The sequence below is a fragment of the Schistocerca cancellata genome, chromosome 4, assembly GCF_023864275.1.
Source record: "Schistocerca cancellata isolate TAMUIC-IGC-003103 chromosome 4, iqSchCanc2.1, whole genome shotgun sequence".
In the NCBI taxonomy this organism is placed as follows: domain Eukaryota; kingdom Metazoa; phylum Arthropoda; class Insecta; order Orthoptera; family Acrididae; genus Schistocerca; species Schistocerca cancellata.
The window spans coordinates 717,656,238-717,679,571 of NC_064629.1; the positions used below are offsets into that span (position 1 = coordinate 717,656,238).

Here is a 23,334-nt window from a genome sequence, read left to right on the forward strand (position 1 = left end):
GCTTCATGTGAAGTACACAAGTAACCCACATTTATTCGGGGGACTAAGTTTTCAGCTCTCATCACAATACATTGCTAAAAACAGCTTGGAGCAGTAGCACAAACTTTAATAAGAGCAAGATTTTATTCACAGTTTAGATCACGCCATTTAAAATTTATTACAATAAATTTCTTCGTTGCTAAATCTAGCACTCTTCTTACTTCGTTTGGTCATTGTGCATATTGTTCTTGCACTCTGGATGAAATTTCAAATCAGATCCCAGCATTCTCCACAGTCACTTAAATATTTGAAATTCTTTATCTCAAGTAATTTTCTCTCCACCTTTTACCCAAGAGTTTAGTTGCAAGGAGATGGTGTGCTTTTTATAAATATGGCACAAAAAAGCATTAAACATGATTTTATTATGATTCTGATACAATATATTTTATTGCACTTCTGCAATGAAATTTCTATATATGATTGAAACAATATATTAAGTACAAACTGAAGCCAAGCACAGCAAAGGGGCCAGATAAATATATAACATCTAAAATATAGTTTCCAAATTCATAGAATGCTAAAAATCCTTGCAACAACAACATTCATAAAATACCAACACCATATTCCATGGCAATCTTCATAAAAGAACGAAATAAAGTTTGGGGGGGGGGGGGGGGGTTGTGAAAGGGCAGGAGATAAAGGCCACGTTGTAAATACCCACCAAATTTATACAAATTCATTATAATCAATAGTTAGAAACAGTTCATTTCACAAGTAACAGGAACATCAAGTACTGTTACTTCTTATTAACAAATTATTATATTGTTCACAAAAATTGCAATATATTCTCAAGTATACATAATTACATATGACATTAAAAGAAGGGACTATATATAAACAAAGTAAATAAAGTAATGTCAAATTACACTGAAAAAAGAATACAAAAGTATGTCCATAGTAGTATTTAAATGCAAATAAGTTACAACAGATAACACGATTCAAATTATGTATCACTGCCATTTTTATAATTTGAACTTGACCTGTGGCAGCAACGGGTTAGCCCAAATTGTTTGTTTTCAACATACTGACTTGGGTGGAAATCAATCAACACCTTGAAATACGTCATTTATTTAATATACTATGCCTTCCACATGACATAGTATCAATTTACCTGTTTGATATTTGCAGATTTTCTTATGTTACTTATTTGCATCAGTTGAACTAAAAGCAGTCAATCTTATTTCACCAGTGACCCACCCATTCGAATTTCATAACTACTTCAAAATATTTTCTCAAAATTTTTTCAACAAATCCTGATAAGCTATCTTTTACATTAACATTTAATACTACTTTTGGCAAAATGTTTTTATCTGCCCATGTATACGGCCTCTTTACACAACTCAATGTGTGTCTAATATAACCACTTGCAACAACAGATACGATTTTCCTTGGCTTACGAGGCATGCAAGGTGAGAAATACTGATTACTAAAACACTGTTAGCACTTCATGATGGTTGCAAGGGTATGTGGAATGACTTATAGCAGGATGGCAGTAAGATCCAAGAGTTTAGTGTGGAATATGCACCTCAGCTGATGCTCCAAAACTTATTACTCAAGGTATTAATACTATTGATGTTATAATTATTATTAAGGTTATTGTTATGATTCACACTTGAAGTAGTTAACCGAATAAGCAACTGGTGTTATATCTCAACCGCACATAACCATACGAACAAATTCTTCATAATTAATATTTCCTTGAGAATCTTCCTGACCAGCAAGTAGTTGCTCAACTTCTTCATCTGTCAGTTTTTCACCTGTAAAATAGTACATTTGTCTCAGTATAATTTCACAAATAGTAAGTGAACATATCACTACTAAAAAATCTGAAGAGAAGCTGAAGTTAACAGAAGGTTTCAAGTAATCTTTAACTCAACAGAAGTATTGCTTGTCTCCACAGCAGCACATAAACCTCAAATTTTTATGGGCAATTCACATGCAGTGGTGGTAGTGTATTACATACACATTAAGAAGACGCACAGCAAGGAGGTTGATGTGATTAGTTTGGTCTACAGAATCTGACACTGACGTGCTGATCAAGTTCTGGTCATTACCAATCACCTTTAGATGTCAAGCAACCTTTTCGTGCAACTGTCTACAAAAGCAGAAGTGAAACAAAATGAATGGTCACTTAATGTCATATGTAATTGAGTAATTAATTTATTGACATTTGAAGTGTAGTCTGCTAACTAACATTGGCAGTGCCCCAACAAGAGTCAATAACAGCTTACATCAGATTTCCGTCAGTAACTATTTACACGCACCAGCCACCTTACCATGCAATATCTCATTAAGGGATCATTAATTTTGTTTTTGTAGGCAGATGCATGAAAGGGTTGCTTGTCAGCTAAAGTCGGTTGGTAACGACGAAAAATTGGCCAACACCAGTCAGCGTCAGTTTCTACAGATTCAGCTAACCCCATTAACCTCCTCCTGTGCATCTTCTTAGTGTGTGTGTGTGTGTGTGTGTGTGTGTGTGTGTGTGTGTGTGTGTGTGGTGTGTGGTGTGTGGTGTGTGTGTGTGTGTGTGTGTGTATTAATATACCACATTTGAACTGCACACACAAATTTATTTGAAATTTGTGTGCTGCTGTCAGAGAGAGAGAGAGAGAGAGAGAGAGAGAGAGAGAGAGAGAGAGAGAGAGAGAGAGAGAAGAAACAAAACACAAGATACTCTCCTGAAGCTAAACAAAATGTTAAATATTTACACAAGAAACAATTTTACATTAACAGTACGTTGTACTGTTAGCATACCTAAAGTTGACAATAAATGACGCAATTCAGCTGATGAAATATATCCATTCCCATCTTTATCAAAATGCCTCAACCCTTCGATGAAATCATCTGCAGTGTCTGAAGTGCGGTTCTTTGAAATAGCTTGGTAAATTGGCAGAAATACCTCAAAACTTATTCTTTCATCTGCAAAAGAAAAACAAAAGTGATGTAAAGTATATGAGACCTGTAAATGACTGCAAAGTATGTGAACAGCAGTTTCACATCCAGCAAATAAAATGTTGACTAGTCTTCTCAAATGTCATCAGATTCGCATACAAAAATAATTTCCTACTCAGGAGATCCTAGGAAACAGAACATGAGTTATTCAGTTGGAATTCTATGAATATCACCACAGGAAGCATTATTTTCTACTACCAGCAACAATGGAAAAAATATTTAATCTTACTGTAATATATTCTTTGTTTTAAGTTCTACTATCAGTAAAGTAAAATATCACAAAGCAAACAAAGGTATCACTGTTGCTATCAACTACAACAGTAAAACTAATATGCACACCTCCCTGAAAGACCTACACTACCATACAGCAGTAACTACATTTTACACAGAGGACTTTTGCATCATTACATGAAGTGCGATACAAGGTGCCAAAGCCAAAAGCTGCACCAATATAACAACACTGCAGATCTGAAGAAACTTTTCTTATTTTACACTGCTGTTTGAATTTTACTGTGATGCATCAGAGCTTCTGGCAACAAGAAAGCCACACACTGTCTTATATGAAGTCACTTATCCATGAAATGAATACTAAGTTTCAATTACAATGCTACAATTTGTGTTTGGTGTATATTGCAACTCGTTATGACCTGGCCTCAAGATAAAGTTAGTTAGAATGTGTCTGAAAGTTGGTTACACACCAATGAAAGTTGAAAAATCATTGTTCTTGCATTGAAGTCTAACTGCAACAAGATGTATATGATTTTAAATGGCAGATTTAATCCACTGTAACTGTTACTCACAACGTTTATGGTGCTGTGATTTTGACATTAGGAAGGTAATTTTTTACTAAACTCAAGAATTCCAATAAAAATGAAGGTCAAACTTTTTGAAATGCAGGTCTTTTGTTAACACAAGTAATACGGCTTATGACCTACATGGGTTTTCAGTGAACCCCATGAATCTGTCTAAGACCTGGCGTTGGAAATGTAATGCATGAACAACACAAAGCTGACAACTTTCCAATCTATGAAAACATCATACTCCTTTAAGGCAGATGCCAGTTTCAACACGATTTCTGTCCAAGTAGTAACTAAGCAGCAGCTCACTTACAGAATGCAATATACTTCAGCACTTTTCCTTTAAGATTGGAGCCTCTGCAAACTGAGTTGATCCTGGGCTTACAATTTTAAAATAATCTGATTCATACTGGGGCTATACGGTTTTTCACATACATGCAGTATTATTGGTAAAATACTGCAAGCTACCAGTGGGGAAAAAACCAGACCAACTGATTGATGAACATTACTTCCCTCCCCTTCTAAAAAAAATTATCCTCACTTTAATAATACAATAACGAAATTCCATGTGAAGTAGTGGAGTACAAGTTTCTACATCTACATCCATACTCCGCAAGCCACCTGATGGTGTGTGGCGGAGGGTACCCTTAGTACCTCTATTGGCTCTCCCTTCTATTCCAGTCTCGTATTGTTCGTGGAAAGAAAGATTGTCGGTATGCCTCTGTGTGGGCTCTAATCTCTGATTTTATCCTCATGGCCTCTTCGTGAGATATATGTAGGAGGGAGCAATATACTGCTTGACTCCTCGGTGAAGATATGTTCTCGAAACTTCAACAAAAGCCCGTACCAACCTACTGAGCATCTCTCTTGCAGAGTCTTCCACTGGAATTTATCTATCATCTCCGTAACGCTTTCGTGATCACTAAATGATCCTGTAACGAAGCGCACTGCTCTCCATTGGATCTTTTCTATCTCGTCTATCAACCCTATCTGGTACGGATCCCACACCAGTGAGCAGTATCCAAGCAGTGGGCGAACAAGTGTACAGTAACCTACTTCCTTTGTTTTCAGACTGCATTTCCTTAGGGTTCTTCCAATGAACCTCAGTCTGGCATCTGCTTTACAGACTATTAATTTTATATGGTCATTCCATTTTAAATCACTCCTAATGCCTACTACCACATAATTTATGGAATTAACTGCTTCCAATTGCTGACCTGCTATATTGTAGCTAAATGATAAAGGATCTTTCTTTCTATGTATTTGCAGCACATTACACTTGTCTACATTGAGATTTAATTGCCATTCCCTGCGCCATGCGTCAATTTGTTGCAGATCCTCCTGCATTTCAGTGCAATTTTCCATTGTTACAACCTCTTGATATACTACAGCATCATTCACAAAAGCATAGCAATGGTCCTACGACACTCCTCTGCGGCACACCTGTAATCTCTTACTTCAGAAGACTTCTCTCCATCGAGAATGACATACTGCGTTCTGTTATCTAGGAACTCTTCAATCCAATCACACAATTGGTCTTATAGTCCATATGCTCTTACTTTGTTCATTAAACGACTGTGGGGAACTGTATCAAATGCCTTACAGAAGTCAAGAAACACGGCATCTACCTGGAAACCTGTGTCTATGGCCCTCTGAGTCTCATGGGCGAATATCACGAGCCGGGTTTCACATGATTGTCTTTTTCGAAACCCATGCTGATTCTTACAGCAACATTTTGCAATTGCGTCAATTTTGCTGTGCATATACTGACAACTGCTGTTTTAACCTGTACAGAGTAAATGGTAATTGACAACTTTAGAATGATGCTTGTGAAAGCTAAACCAACTTTATGAAAAATAAGCACACTGACAGTAGAAATAAACACTAAGTTTTTTAAAGAAACAGTTAAAAAGAATTCTATCTAATCAAATGTAGTGTTGTGTGCAAAAACCCAAGCCAAAACAGAAATTCTAAGTAAATTTAGTGACACTGGTCATGTTACTTCCCCTGAAAATTAAAAGAACAATAACAAAATCATTGCACAACAGTATACATATTAACAAGTAGGATTATGTCAACATATATTTCCAGTTAAGTGTTTTAATTAGAAGATAGAAACAATGGAATGTGTATTTATGGTGTAACATAAATCTCTTTAATAACTGTGAAATATCTGTTTATATTTTAATGTCAGGTGGATTCGTTATAATTTCTTGAAATTACCACTACTTCACTGGCAATTAATTTTGGTCGTCAGGGCGTTATATCAAGGCAATAACAAGAAACCTAACCACACAAGTACAAGTTGAACTCTCACTCTGGGGGTTGTTTTATTATTATTATTATTATTATTATTATTATTATTTCATATGGCTCAGTAGCCTGGTGCATGTCTTTATTGGACATCACTTTGGCCCTTACCTACCACAGCTATTCAAACCATGTGTCTTTTCTGGAGACTCTTCACATAGCTGAGTTATAGCTGAGTTAAGGCTGTGTTAAAACAGATTAAAAATCTGTTGTTCAACCAACATTTGATCCCCCGATTTGTTTCCAGGCAAGTGCTTTATTAAACTGCCTATTGGCTTCTTTCTCTGGTTTTTCGGCTGATATCTAATGATTTTACTGACTTTTTGCCAGCACGAGTGCTTGGCATTGTCAAAGCTTCACCCTCCATTGCCGATGGTGAACAATTCACCACCAGCAATGGAGGGTGAAGCTTTGAAAATGCCAACCACTTGTGCTGGTGAAACATCAGTAAAATCATTAGATGAACATCGGCCAAAGAACCCAAGACAGAAGCCAATAGGCAGTTTGTCAACAAGTGGCCGCAAAAGCCTTAACAATTTTGTAAGTGCTTTATCGCTAGACCACCAGGCCCAACATGTATGTAAATAGGTCTTCACTATAGTGTCTTAGATGCTTAACTTTTTTTACACTGCCAAGGGATGACAGACCTTAGTACCTGATATATTTCAACTTTATATCTCAACCCATTCCTGAGAAAGAGGGATCTTGGCAGGCAGACAAAGTGATCCTATAAGCGTTATGTTTTTTTTATTGACAGATACAGAATCCTAAAAATTAAATTTAGGCTTCTGTTTGTCAGTATGTAATGATCCACATAGAAGAGTGGACAGAAAATGAAACAACATCCAATGGTGCAATATTTTACATTGTGTTGCATGTTCTCAAAAAAATAATGGAAATACATTCCTGCCAAATGATAATATACAATGTTACAACAGTCATGTGAAATATAAGCAAGTAATTCATTTTTTATGTCTTGTTTGATAACTTTGAAGGACAGAAATTGAGTTAATTGACAATGAACTAAACTGTGTTTCAGACAAACAGTTTGAGAATGAATTTTTCCTGTACATTTAGTACAGCTGGGAAGCAAAGAGAGAGAGAGAGAGAGAGAGAGAGAGAGAGAGAGAGAGAGAACTTCTACATAGGTGTCACACGCTGTGTACCAAGTAATTTCACAATCTTACACAGCACTGCACTGTTGTTTGCCACACAAAAACTACAGTATTTCAAAATGGTAAATTTATCAGACACTTTACATCAAACAAACCAGTCATAAATGCTTTCTACAGTGGGACAGCTGGAAACTGGCAGTAAAATCCCGCAATAACATTTGTACAATTTTAAAAATAAGTGAACAGTTCCACCCTTCCATTATACTGTTCCACTGATTTGTGCTTTATATAATTTGTTACCTCCTGAAGCAAACTAGGTAAGTACACACACAGTTTTCCCACTAACTGCAAAACCAATTCACTATCATGCAGCTGTGCCTCAATCATTCACACCCAGCTACACTCCTGATTGTTTTTTTTACAGCTGCATTGCCAGAAAAGGTTCATACTGTGGTACAAAGAGAAATTTGTCACTATCAGATCAGTTCGAATGCTTAAGTGCTGCTGAGCTGTCAACTGATTAACATTTCTGCAAAGTGTCAGCAGCTTAGGAAAATATGCATCTTTTTGTATTAAAAATATCATTTGTCTTTCAGGTGCACTTCTTTGACACTAAGTGGCTCATGTATTACTTTACTGCTCATTTAATCCAACCTTTTTGGCTTTATGAGGTACAATAAACCTTGTACCAACAAAGAAAAATTTGAGACTGTCACCAGGATTGTACCCTGGGGTCTTCTATACAAGCTACTGATGCTAACCTCTCTACCATTACGCAATCTATCTGTGGCTGACAACAACAAATGGTCTAGCAAAATTAAACATGCAAATTCTGTTACAATAAGATTGTCTTCAGGATCTCAACAATAACCCACAGCTTCTCCAAAACTTTCCTGATCAATGAAATACATGACTTTTTCCGATACATACATCATGTTTGACAACAGTGTTCCTTATTCTGACAGATGACTGAAGTTTTATCCAAGAAAATGTAATAAGAGACTCAGTCCTACATAATTATGAAACTAGAGAATTCCATTGAATCATTAAAATTAAGTTTCATCTCCAAAGAATCTACAGTGCTTATGCAAATATTTCAGATAACAATTTTTGGAACCTGTAATTCTAAAGATGTGACAATTACCTGGCTTATGTTGCTGGGTGAATTTCTTGACGTCTGATTCTGTTGGATTCTGTCCCAAAGCACGCAGAACATCACCTATCTGAGTCACGTGGATTTTGCCATCACCACGGGAGTCAAACAGCTGGAATGCCTCTTGAAATTCTGTAAAATTACACAAAATATAAACTGATAAATATGACACAGAGAAGCACTGAGAAAAAGTTTTACACATACACTTCCCTACCATATCAGGGTCAAGGTTTATGTCTGTTCTGCTGTTATTTGCTAGTTCAGGAAATATCAGTAGCACCAGTAATAAATTTTGGTGACATTTCTTAAAGTAACAATACACACTTTTCCATTTACAAACCGCTACTGGCAAGACTGCAATGCTTTGTCTAGAGTCTAGACAGTATTAAGATCTAGGTTTTGTCTCACTTTTCTGTCAAACTAGAAGGTAAGTTCCCTACCTAAGTCTGATTGTACACTTGTCCTAAAACAAAAAATTAACTGATAGAATGTGGCATACTGTGAGCTGAATGCCACAAGCAAAACACAGTAGAGGGCCTACATCATAAGAGGATGAAACCTTGCATCAATGGACCTTCAGTGAATGATCAAGGTAAATTTGTACCACCTGTGGCCAGCAGTGAGATGTGTGCCATGTCCAAACATTTTTACTTCCTCAGTAACATCTGATTACCATTCCTCAACATCAGCTATTTTTAAGGGAATGGAAACAGTCACACTACATCCCCAGCAGGTGTCCTTGGCCACTATGAATGTGTGTTCATAGCCACTCCAGTATGACCTCGACAATGTCTAGTCTATGGAACACCATTCCTCAATTCAACACTTGTAAGGTACACGTGTGCATACAGGAAATAACCATGGACACTCAAACAACTGAAGATTTGGTGAAACAATATGATGGAGAACAGCATTTTGCCCATGCTACCCTAAAGGTAGTAACCTTTCAAAAATTTGATATATAGTCCAACTTCTGCAGAATCCCTTCCAAGGTCTTCTAAGCTGTCCGGAAGATTATGCTACAGATATGTCAGCAGCAAGATTGTTCATGATATTGGTGTGATTCATCACTAGACACTGTGCACACTCTACCAAAGCCAGTTAGGTATAAGGAGTCCCATTTGCCTTAGTAACAAGGGGAACTCCCCATTGCACCCTGGCAGATTTAGTGGTAAGAGGGCCCAGTGGACTGTTTCTAAAAAAAACTGAACACAGAGAAAAATAGCATTGCGGTTAAGTGATTATGGTGTTGGACTGCCAAGAGGGTGAGCCATATTCAAACCTCCCTCATGCCAATCCTTTTTTTGTTATTCAAATTTGTGTGTGTGTGTGCGTGCGCGTGTGTCGTGGTGTAAAGTCCATTTGCAACAGCAAGATGTAAGGTAGGGACCTGTAATGATAGCCAATTCTGCACAACCACTATTAGCAGCAGAAAGGAAGTGACTTTCGAATGGGAACCGGAAACGTTTGATGAGAATGTGGCAAGTCAACCAAAACCTCCACCTGAAAACACATCTGATTTGTCATACACAGGATTAAAGACAGTATGTGTGTCATGAGAAGAGATTCCTGTCGACACACCTAACTTGTATGACTGGTAAATGAAATATGCCACCTTGGCTGATATAGATGTTCATATGAATGTGCTCACTCCCAAGGATATGTGAACATAACAGTTTGTCACATACACTGCAACAAATTAATGCACCAGTTTCACAATCACAAAGTTTCTCTGTGCTCTGTCAAAACATGTTTTTAACATTTTTGAAGTTGCATTCTGTTTTGGAAGTCTTGATTCTTGAATTCCTTTGTTGTACCATAGTTCACACTTGTTTATTTGTTGTTTTCACTTCTGTGAGATGTCTATGTTGTATCTTGCCTGCTCTCACTAGTCATCACGTTTACTTGCGATGATGATGATATTCTTTGTTGTGGATTGGCAAGACAGCCAATCCACTATGACAGGAAGCCGAAAGGCACGCGTTTAAGCTCACGCAGGCTGGCGTGAGGTCTGGAACAGGACACGAAAATGAGACTAGTAAGTAAACGTACGTAGCTGCTGGAATACTTAACTTTAATCCATAATTGGTGAACATCGCTCTTGACAGTACATGTTTTACAGCATCAATAGTAACTGGTAATAGCGCCTTGCTAGGTCGTAGCAAATGACGTAGCTGAAGGCTATGCTAACTATCGTCTCGGCAAATTTGTCAGTGAACCATCGCTAGCAAAGTCGGCTGTACAACTGGGATGAGTGCTAGGAAGTGTCTCTAGACCTGCCGTGTGGCGGCACTCTGTCTGCAATCACTGATAGTGGCGACACGCGGGTCCAACGTATACTAACGGACCACGGCCGATTTAAAGGCTACCACCTAGCAAGTGTGGTGTCTGGCGGTGACACCACATTCTTACCACATGACTCATATTCTACAGCCAGTATATAGCGTGACAACTGCCACGACAACAGAAAGAGAATCAACATTTCTATTACCGGACAGACAGTTCATAATGCTGTGGAAAAAATTGGGCGAGGGAGTCTAACACAGCTCTCCCACTTCACCGTCCAACACAATGACCAATTACCTACGGCACAGATGCTGTTTCAGGCTGCTCTTTATTGCACTACTACTTTTTGAACCATTCACTGTTTCTATTTTCCTTCTTTTCACAGTTCAGTACATCTTCCTGTTTTCATGTTTGTTCTGTGTTCAGTTTTTGACAGGCTACCCATTGTGACATCTTACCACTAACTCTGAAGGAGGTGCGATGGGGAGTTCCCTTGTAAGCAACTATTATGGTAGTTTTCTCTCAAGCACTGCTCTGTCTGATAATTGTATGCAGGTTTTAAAATGGTCACCGGGGAGTCTAACATTTCCAACTATGCAGTAGGATTGAAAGCGTGAGAGCAATGGCGAAAAACAACTCCATACTAGTGCATTTACCCGAAGTTCAGGAGACAACGTTCCTGTGGAAAAATAGGCTCAACAGCTTGATCCCCCACTGGGATGTGGTCGAGTCCCATAAACAATGTGCACTGAAATCTCCACAGAGGAAAGGTACAATATGATAAGTGGTGAAGTTAAAGAGAGCATCTGTCTGCCGATTCATGGTGAGGCCACATCAAGGGGGCATATGTGTATCCTACAATGCACAGTCAATGTTTTAGCAACAGACTATAATGAGGGGGAGGGACAAGGGGTGGTTTGTCCATTACTTACAATAGTTCAACTGAAACCTACAGCTCACCATTGCACCTCTTCTGTATATTCATCAAATTCGTTAAATCTTCCTCTTTGAATTCATCTACTAACTAATAGCTATATAGTGGGTGTCCCTCCTAAGAGTTGCTACATTCTTTTCTGATGTTTTGGCAGATAATTTAATTTTTGTACTGTGTCCTGCAGTCAGCCCAAACAAATACTGCACATCACACTTTTCATGCAATGCCCAGTGTCGACAGGAAGTTACAAAAAAAAAATATTTTTAAAGCAGAATACCACATACCCATTTGATAGAGTGGTCCCTAATTAGTATAGTGTGATAATTATTTCATTAATATGTATTAACAAGGACATTAAAACCTTTAAAAATAACCAGTACTCCAGCACCGACTGAGCAGCACAGCTACATGACAGCAGCAGTCAGCACTGGCCAGAGTGGTGCTTCTCTGTTAATACACACTCATGAAATTAATCACACTAGACTAATTTGAGACAGTTCTATTGAGAGTGCATGTAAAATTTCACTAATTAAAAATGGTTTTGTTTGTAATGGGAAACAAACCAATACTTTCCATCAACACTAGGCATCACACAAAAGACATAATGAGCAGTGTGTTTGGGCTGACTAGCTACATATTGCAAAAACTGAACTGCAGTTATCTACCAGAACACCACAGAAAATGTGATGATCACTTTTGAGTAGCATCTCTTGTATTTTACTGATAAGGCAAAATATATGACTCACTGCTTAATACTGTGTGTCCACCTTTAGAATGCAAAACAGTAGCAATTTTACATGGCAGAAGTCTTGACAGTTCTTTGTTAGGTTTCCAGAGATTTGTGGCACAAAATCTCTCTGTGAAAGTCTGATGTTCAACACCATTCCAGACATGTCCCACAAAGTTCAAATCAGATGAATTTGGTGACTAAGACATCAAAACAAGTTCACTACCACACTCCACAAATCACTACACAATATTTCTTGCCTTTGGCGAAGACACTTTTCCTGCTAGGAGAGACAGCCGTAGGGTAATGTATCAAATATGAAAGGACGAATGTTATCTTCAATAATGTTCATGTGAAACATCTATCACTGTGCCTTCGATTACTACCGCAGGTCCCATGGATGCCCACATGATTATCCTGCACAGCATAACACTGTCTCCATCGACGTGTGTCATTTGCAGAGAGAGGGTTTCGAGAAGCCCTTCACCCGGATAATCGTGTATCCGGACAACTGTTATCTGGAGCAACAAGACTCCAGGACTGTCACCACAGATCACTGCCTATGCTGCTTTAGAGAGCAGGTAAGCCTCCAACCTCCATGTTCTGTGATGTGTTGATGTCTGTTTCACCTAATCATGGTTTCACTGACCTTCAACCACTTTCCATAGATGCTCATGACACCAGCACACGAGCAGTCAATCAGTTCCATTGTTTCCTATACTCTCTTTTCCAGGTACCAGGCCACAATTTGCCCTACATTGCTGCTAGGATGATTTTGCAACTCTGATCTGGTTATATACTTTCCTTACTTGACGTGCCTGCAGTAACACCAGGTGGCATTCAATCTCACAGTGGTCCTAACATTGGCTCGTCAGTATTTATCCATTACACAAAAACTTTACTATATTTGGGTGAGTTTCATGAAGTTTCATAGCTATTTGATGTTCACTCATAATTTACTGTTAGTATTTGCCTAGTCTGATGGTGGTAGCTAACTATGCTATGTATTCCATTTTTAAGATGATTCAATAACTTTAGTGTGTGTGCTTTGCCCTCAAGAGGCTTTTGCACAAGGCAGGGAGACATCTTTTCAAATCACCCATCCATCCTTTCACTAATCAAGACGACACTCAAACATATCCACATGTTGCAATTAAGAGCACTTAATATATTATTATTGCTCCCTGAAAGTACACCCATCCAGATAGAGTGTTTTTGCTTTTAGAATTGGATGAATGGGAGTTTCCAACAGACTCAATGGTATTATTGATCCCTTTACCTTTAACAGTAAGCCAGTTGGAGCAGGAAGGAGTAGAAGTTCTCACTAGAACAAGAGACCTATTCATTTTATTATGGATGAAGAGGAGAAATATTAGACTGACAATTATGAGGAATTTCAAATTAGTGATCATGGTATTCTAACAAGCAGCTACGGAAATAAAGGTGAATCCAGACAGATCAAAGGTTTCCCCGGTCAATGTTTTGCCACAACAGCCATCCACCTTATCGACAAGTAACCCACTTTGAGGTTAATTTGTGCACTCCAAAGTGACTACAAAATTTAACACCTACAATAGAACCAGCAATATAAAACAAGTTATCATTAAATTCCTAAATATTATGAATAAAACTTTATGCTACCACAAATACAGATATCCCTTACAATGTTTTACATCTACATCAACACTTTGCAAACCACTGAAGTGCATGGCAGAGGGTATGTTCACTATACCCGTTATTAGGGATTTTCTCCAGTCCATTCATGAACAATGATTGTTTGAACACCTCTGTGTGTGTGCTGTAATTAATCTACTCTTATTCTCATGATCCCTATGTTAGTAACATAGGGAAGTTTAGTATATTCCTAGTCACCATTTAAAACCAATGTTTGAAACTTTGTCAGCAGGCTTTCTTGGGATAGTTTCCATCTATCTTAAAGATGCCAGTGGGTCAAACAAACTTGTGACCATTCATGCTGCCTTTCTCTGTATATAAAGGGTGTGTAAAAAACAAGCAGGGGGATAGTTACAGAAACCAGTACCTGTATGTTAGAAGTATTGACCCTGGCTGTTGTGACACTTGTCTCACTACAACAAGGCGGTGAACGGTTGTCTCATAAAATTCCCGAGGCTGTGATGTTAATCAGTTGCGCATGTACAGCTGGATGTCATCGTCCGAGGTGAATCGTTTGCCCTCAGAGCCTTTTTAAGGGGACAAAAAATGGCGTAATCACGGGGAGAGAGGGGTCCGGACTGTATGGAGGGAGGCCGAGAACCTCCTATCTGAATTTCTGCAGTAGTGCCGTGACTGTTGACCGTATGAGGCTTTGTATTGTCGTGGAGCAGAATGACCCCGAGGGTGAGATTGCCTGGTCATTTTTATTTGGTCACTTGGAAAAGGTGGTCAAGATTCGCAGGTAACACAGGGGCATTCACTGTTGTTTCGTGCTGCAGGAAGTGAATCAGAAAGGGGCCATCTTGGTTAAAGAAGAACGTCAGCATAACGATTCACCTCTGACGATGACATCCAGCTGCAAGTGCACAACTGGTGAACATTGCAACCCTGGGAATTTTATGAGACAGCCATTCACTGCCTTGTGTCACAGTGGGGCAAGTGTCTCAACAGCCAGGGTCAATACTTCTAACATACAGGTACTGGTTTCTGTAATTACGCCTTCGGCTCCTTTCTTTTTGAATGCCCCTTATACATTCAATATCCCCTGCTAATCCCATTTGGTAGGAGACCCACACACTAGCAATATTCTAGGATGGGTCACACGTGTGCTTTGTAAGCAATCTCCTTTGTAGATTGACTGCACTTCCCTATAATTCTACTAATAAACAAAAGACTGCTACATGATTTACCGACAACAGCCTATGTTATTGTTTCACTTCACATCCCTATTGTCTTACACCCAAATATTTGTGCAAGTTCATAGATTCGAACTGTGACTCACTAATATATTCATAGGGTACTAATTTCTTCATTTTGTGTTTAGATACAAATGAAAAATATCAGAAGAGTAATTCCATTTGTACCATAGCCATACTACACAGTAACAGTATCTTCCTAAGGCCTTTATTATAGACAAATCTTTTCCACAGATTTCAATAGGTAGTCTAACAAAGGTGAACACTTATGTTTAATCAGGGTGTATATTGGGACAAGGAAAAAATTCCCGGATTTTTCCCAGATTTCCTGGTTAAAAATACACTTTCCTATATGAAAACACACTTTTGTGTTAAGTGACAGAATATTTTCCCTCAGAACTGTAGAACTTATCAATCCTGGGAATGGTTGTGCTTTTACACATAAGAGTAGAATTTCCCAGCACTTTAGAAAACAAAACTCACGGGAAAAATCACGTTCAGGAAAGATCTTTGATGTGCAGCAACATGGACACTGCATATTTTCGTATTAAGAAAGTATAAATTCTAATTCCACTAAACACCGCATGGTACTTTCCAAAGCATTGAAATCAAGGTTGTGATGTGCTTTTTTAAGCCCATCATAGCTCATGTCACATGATCTTGCCAGTTGATGACATCGGTTATTCAGAGCATAGGACACATGATGTAGTCAGCCAATAGCGAGATCACTGTTAAGTAGTGTGAACACACAAACAGGAAAAGTAAATGGTTTAAATTAATATACATAGTGTTACAAAAAAGCACAGCTTTCACATATAATATTAGTCTCTAAGGTTAATAAGCTGCAAGAAAAGCTAAGCTTTTCACATATAATGTAGACCTTTTTTGCACTTTTACACTCTAAGATGTATCGCACACGTGCCAGTAAAATTTTTAACGACGACATAAATGTCTCCTCTTCTGGGCTCCAGAGCACCAATATCAAATGCCTATTACGCCTACTATAAGCAAAAAGCTTTATGTTAGGAAATAGTTTCACATTTCACTCATATGCTCCAGTTTCTCAAGCACAAGATTCAAAAGTAGTAGTAGGAAATTTTTTAAATAAATTTGAAATTGTCATATTCTTCTTTAATTTGTGTGATGTCCCCACTTCTCCTTCCTCATTCTAACAATCTTGTCATCACTAATTCTGTAACTATTCCTGCCACTGCAGTAAATTATTCGCTGTTCAGTTATCCTGCAATTATTCTCCGGTTAGGGAGTTTTTACATGTTTGTACAATGCATTGCTGCTTCCAGAATAGAACTTAAGCAGCTGCTAGCCGGGAACTGTACCACTGGACCCTAGCAGTGTAGCTATCTGGCAAAAAATTTGTCAAAATTTCATTTTCTTGGATATACCGAGAAGATAATGCATAATCTTTCTTACCTGTTATTCCTGTTAGTAGTTTATTTCCACTCTGGTAGTCTGAATCTATGGATTTCGCTAGCAATTATAACAACATTGACCATTCACAAACCCAATAAACCACATACGCAAACAACGATTGGCGTTCACCCGTTCGGCTTTACTCCCTGTCCTCTTTCGTCTGCAGGAAAGTTTATTTCTAGATGTGATGAGAATTCCCCTGATCGAGACGACATGTACACTATGCACGCACTCGGAAACCAGTTTATTATTTGTTCAGAAATCAACTGATGGTGTGTTCAAAAATGTTCGAAAATCAACAGGGATGCGTTTCAAAATCATATGAATAATCTATAGACCAACATGCACTGAAGGCTAGGCGCTTTTGGAAACAACGTCTTCCCCCTCTCCCCCCTCAAGAGTATGAATATGGCACCCCCCCTCACTGCCACCCACGTCAGGTATCTCAGTTTGTCATCGTCCCCCCCCTCCTACTCCAAGGTCTGGGTCTGCTGCGCATGTGTGAATCTGACAGCTTGGGTGTGCCAGTAAAATTCTTCCCGGTAGCATCAAGCTGCTTGCTGTGACTGCTTACACAACTAACAGCCACACTGCAATAGCCATAAGTGGGAGAAGGTACTACTCATATGCGACTCAACTGTGCATGCGCATCAGCCCACTCACAACTGCTAAAACAAATCTATCATAAACAGTTGTGACATCACACTCATCGGAGGCAATTTGTTGTTACGAAGCAGTGCATAGTCTTCCTAAAGCCTTTGGCAAATTTTGCTGTTGGCAGACGCTTGAATGAGCACTGTTTTGTTGTTGTATATGGCGAATTTCCTTTGCAATTTAAGTTATTTTCGTTTTTTTTTCTCTTGTTCATGTATTATTACCACAGTATTATACCCTCTGTTACAGTTTCAATTCTTACCAGTCAAAATTACAGAAAATTAACTGAAAACTAAAACAATGAAAAATTCCTAGAATTCTAAACAATTTGCGGGTTCCTCGCAGTTTGCTCCCAGATGAAAAAATTCCCGGGTTTTTCCCTGATCTCTTGGGTCATATACACCCTGCTAATATAATTCTGAATTTTTCTACAAGAGAAAGGATGTGAGAAAGTTAAGCTTTGGTACACCATGACAACCCTGACTATTTTGACAAATTAAGCAGGGATGTGACAAAAAACGCCAAAAGCTGCTTAACCTGTGTACAAAGTCGAGAGTCAAAACCTGTGTAGTGTAGTTGCATGCATTTATTCTGCTGTTTGAAACAGATACTACACAGATTCTGATTCAGTATTTACAACATGTGAATTTCTTTAAAATAATGTACATGTCAAATGCTTCACATGCAGTGGTCACAAAAAATCTATTCCAACAGAATATTAGGTAACTGTAACCTGGCAGGTTTTACACAAACATGGTGGTGATTTGTCAAACTGTTAATCTGGAATTTCTCAAAAGATGGATAATGTTAAAAAAAAGCCAACCTACTTTAATATTAGTAGGCCCTAATCCACTGCCAAATTGCTCTCACATAGTAAATTCTATATTCCAAGAGAACAGATGGGAAAAAACTCAATCTGTACTCTCAAAGCATTACTCTTTTCCATTTCTGTACTGTACAAATGTATGATAAGGAACTTCGCAGAGTCGACAATGTTCTTTGGTTTGCGGTCCTAACAATCTTAAATAGGACAGGGGGAGGCATATTGGAGAAGAAATTATACATTGCATGCTACTTTAATTGGAATATTAGAAGGATGCTGTAACAAAGAGATTGAGAACTGTATACTATGCCTACATGCACTTACAACTGAAATACGGAATTATTTTTTGGGATAATTCTCTCAGTCAGAAGCTCTTTAGGCTACAAAATGGCATTGTAATAATGGAAGAAATAAAATAGAACAAAACCTGTAAACCATTCTTTAAAAAGCTGGAAATTCTCCCACTTCCGTGTATTTATGTGCATGAGAACTGTTTCGTGGAGAAAAAATGCAATGGGAAATCCAGCTCTTCCCAAAAAATGAAAATGTTCACTCCCATAACACCATGCAGAAATAAAACTTTCACACAGAGCCAATAAAGACTAGCCTAAATAATGGCATGTCAAAATTTAACACTAGCAAAAGCAACACATTCTCCATAATGTGGACTACCAAGGAGGGGCATCTTTTGTGCCCACCACAAAATAAATACAATTTCACTATTTGTTGTTAACTTAATAAAATACTATTTAAATAGTACAGTAATGGACCCAAAACTATCTTTTAGCACAATCTTTGCAATACCAACACATTTTTTGAAATGTGTACACCAATGGGAAGGTTACTTTAGGATCCCCACTACTTTTTTAAACAAACTTCTGAAACTCATTTCCTTTTACTTGCAACATACTTTTTTAAAGAGATCCACAGGCCCATATGGAAGATAGATCCCACATGGGGAAACAGGAATGACATTTGTTGGGAAAATGTTGTATTCACTGCTAATGTTTTGGATCAAATTTTACTGAAAATGTGAAACAATTACTGAATCTGGTAAAAAAAAAAAAGGTTTACAAATATTTCCAAAATTTAAAATATGAAGTACAGAACTACATGATATTTGAAAGATGGAGATAACACACCCTCCCGCAGTACTGTGACAAGTTACCCACCAAGGCATGATTGACTCACTACTACTGTGACTTGCACAAGTTCCTACAGGAAGTACACAAAATATTTATCTTTGTCCCTTAGTGATTTCTATAAATGTTACTGTAATACAAATATTGCTTTACCTATACAGTATATACAATCTCTCCACCTGTACAATATAATGGTCTGTATGTATAACTTTATGCGCATTTAGTGTAAAATTACAACATAAATTAAATCATTAATATATTTTGTTATACCCTTACTTCCCCTAATCAGCATAAACCATTTGTGTGATATTTTATTACTAGGACCAATAAAGATCTATTAGATAAGGTCTTAAAGTGTAATTGCTCTGACAATTCATACAGGATGAAAATTATAACTTGAGCAAGGGGTAATCAAATGTTAAATTTTATTGTGTGTTTTATAACAAAATTTTATTACTGTGATGCTGTTTGTTAAAATCAGCTGTTCTTTGTTTATGGTGAAATTTTACCACAATTTGACATGTCTCCTGCACCTGAATCAAAGGATTTAGATTATGTACGTTGTGAGACAAACAAAACAATTCACAATGCATTTTTAGAACGTTAACATAGTACACAGAGAGGTAACTGTGTGCCCTTGGCAAATGGGCACAGTCATTATTGTCTATATTTAATTTATGTTACTGCCAATGAAGAAAGGTTAACAGATGTCCCTCCAGGCACTAAATACATGCGGTACAGTAGTAAATTATGAATCGTCTTGTACACAGGAACTTCGTCAATAACTACATAATTAAGGAGTCAACCACAATTCAAATTACACCGTGTGTGTGTGTGGGGGGGGGGGGGGTGAACTTACACAGGTTTTATTAGAAACTTGCCAACACATCATGTAGTCAAAAGAAATATATGCACAAAAACAGCAAGAACTCATGGAGGAAAAAAAAAAAAAAAATGCTGTATGGGTGGAAGGGGAGGAGGGCACAAATTCACTATACTGAGATTTTATCACCTGGCCCACTGACAAAAAGTATTCATTCTAGCTGCATGTGAGAAAGGGTTTTAGTCACTTCCAGTTCCCCATTTTATTCCAACCCACTGCAAACAATTCTTCTAGCACACAGAAATAACTAGTCTCTGATTCCACACAATGAAGTGAAGTGCCATAGGGAAATTATATCCTTAAGTGACAGCAGTAGCCAATAGCAATTAGAGATCACACACACATTGTGGAACACCTAAAAATTAATATAGTGAAATAAATTACAGCGGATGTAGGCGAATATGCAATCACCTAGTAAACAAATTACATGAGAAACTAGCACCCGTAAAATATCAGGTTAAGTAGTTGGGATTGTTTAACCAATTATTACTGTAACAAATCATGACTGTTCCCAAATGTACAGAATTACCACGATAAGCAGCGAGGTGTTGCTCGTTCAGATCCCCACTGTCTAAAACAATTTTAATACCTGCTCCAATTTAATTAACATTTGCGTTCTAACTTCATTCAAACAGAACAGTAGTAACAAACTTACTTACATGAAACTACTGCAAACACAAAAATCGACACAAACTTCTTTGTGCATCAAAACTGACATATTCGCATGAATTTCATACACAGTATTAATTGCTCCTCTTCTGTATCTTTAAACTGTGCACGCATACAAAGACGAAACCTTAAAAAATCTCTGAAACTTTCACAGTTTGTATGGTGCGCATGCAGTGTATTTTCTCGTTTTTGTTCGCTGATATACCATTTCTTACTTGGGGGGGGGGGGGGGGGGCGTGGTTCTAATATACATTCTGATACATTCGGTGCCTTACCCAAAGCACATCTCTAGCACAACATTAGATGAAAGCTCGTTTAAGTTTATATGGTACACCATCCGAACTGTCATACGCCTACATACGACAATTAATGATCGCACCAGAACAACAATACATTACGTACCCTCAACGGATGTCATTATCTTATTTGATACTTCGTAACCGTACATTTTGATGCAGTGTAACGCAGTGCACACGGAATATGAACAGAGCTCGAAGACAGTCTCAAACGTACTGATGCGAGGTACTTCTGCACATAATCCACAAAAAGCAAGCACACCGCAACCAGTTATTTAGCTTTCAAAGTACTGCCTAATAAGGAAAAGTTTGGCGCGGGGCGTGCCCAGAATGAATCATGATGTAAAAGTTGACCTCCTTTTACAATGCCTTTCAGCACTTACCGGCCAGCTGGTCCTCTGTATAAGAAACCTGCAAATATTAACAGAAGGATTTCAATTTCAGAACATCAACAGTAATTCAAAAATCTGAAATAATCGACTAATTAAAAGAATATCGAAATCTACCATTCCGCCTATCTGCTATCACAGCTTCTTTCAAGAATGGAATGTACCATAGATTATGACACCTGTAGAAGTGCAACTGCACCTTAGCGCCACTCTTTGGTTTAGACAGAGGTATACCACAATAATGACGTCCAGGATGTAGGTCATTCATGAACAACCTATAACAATACGTTGGAATTAAACGTTCTTCACTTCGCAATTGGCAAGTATTTTTCTATCGTCATCCCAAGGGTTCTTTTTAATGGAAGAGTGCAACTGGTGTTACATATCTGTTTAATGCTCGTAAAGTTTTCAAATGTAATCACAACGGTATTACGTAAAAATATAAAAATATAAATGTATCCAACATCAGTCACGATTTCGTTACTTAATTTAACGTAACCTATAAATGATGAAAAGTACGTAGGATCCCGAAAATTAATCCATAAGAAGCGATACTAACATGAAACGAATGCTCAAAATTTTGTCTCGTGTGAAACGTTATCGTTCTTTATTTTTGTTTTTCTTCTTTGAGGTAACGTACCTTTTAACTGATAAAAATGGAATATCTGTAATTTGCCTGTAAAATCTCAAAGGATAACAAAACGAATGAACATGTGATTTGGTTGGATGTCTGTATCTAATAAACATATGGATAGTATGATGTCTTTTAGAACATGATTTAATAACCTGAGTTTGGAATGCAGATTGTAATCGGATGCCTACCTATGGTTTGACATCCAGTTCCTGTTGGCTAGATCTCGAGAAACAGACTGCCACATGTGTGTACTCGTTCTATTCCGTTGAATGATGTAGTGTTGAACTTTTGAATTTTCAGCTTTCACTGTTAAGCAAAATGAAGACTAAGCTTTCCCAGCTAGTGTGTGAATTTTAAATTCAGTCACAGTGTGCCTATATGGCATGTTTGTCTATCATTTTTCAACATATTTCTGTAAATGTTTTAAGTTTTAATGTTTAATCTATTCAGGTACGCCAGTGTACTCGTTCTATCCCGTTGAATCATGTAGTGTTGAGTTTCCAGCGTCCACCGTTAAACACAACGTAAAGTAGTGTGTTCTGACATTTTACTGTACAGTATAGTATGTTACGAAATTTTGTCCAGTTGAGAAGACTAAACTTTATGAGTTTATATACGACACGTTTTACTTCACAAGTGATCTGCGAAGTTTAAAATCAAATTCTAGGCAATTTGTACACCATAACATCTGCACTGGCGAGTAGTTATCCATTTCACTTATCAGTAATTCGAGCGATGGTAAAAATCTTGTAACAGTGCTTACATCTCAACTTGTGCATATAAGATCAGGAACCCTCTGATCACTTTATCAGTTTAAGTGTACACATGGCCTAAGTACTGCTGTTGGAAATACATTATTCTGATTCTATGTTAGAGATGCTTATTATTCGTAAAGGACAAACTGAGTAACTGTTTCAGACTTTTGATAGTGGCATTCAAGCGACAAATATCACGAGCGAAAATTGTGGCTCTCTTCAGCTTTTAGGCGAACATGCTATACAATGTAATACAGTGCTTAACATTTGTATCCCAATGTGACATATTTTATACACATAAAATACGAAACCAGGTCTCCCACTTGTCAAAAGTGACCGATTTTTACCAATTTCTCGCACCAGACAGGCCCAACTCAAACTCTGAATGTCATACGACTTCGCCTCAAATATTTTGGAGTATATATTAAGTTTTCATCTATTTAAATAGTATAGTTCACCACGGAGGTATGAAGCT

The 23,334-nt window shown here is 37.7% G+C and overlaps 1 protein-coding gene across 2 annotated transcripts; it reads right to left on the bottom strand.

Moving 5' to 3' along the window:
- Positions 1 to 380: 380 nt before the first annotated feature.
- LOC126183743 (myosin-2 essential light chain) lies at positions 381 to 21,722 on the bottom strand. 2 transcript variants are annotated; one of them, XM_049925958.1, is made up of 5 exons: positions 21,588 to 21,722; positions 21,465 to 21,492; positions 8,358 to 8,498; positions 2,794 to 2,958; positions 381 to 1,796 (listed from the first exon to the last, which is right to left on the bottom strand). In XM_049925958.1, exons 1-5 carry the CDS (start codon positions 21,588 to 21,590, stop codon positions 1,690 to 1,692), a joined length of 444 nt encoding a protein of 147 aa, XP_049781915.1. In that variant the 5' UTR covers positions 21,591 to 21,722; the 3' UTR covers positions 381 to 1,689. The 2 variants fall into 2 exon arrangements, with proteins under 2 accessions (XP_049781915.1, XP_049781913.1); XM_049925956.1 differs by lacking the exons at positions 21,465 to 21,492; positions 21,588 to 21,722 and adding an exon at positions 21,188 to 21,357.
- Positions 21,723 to 23,334: the final 1,612 nt, after the last annotated feature.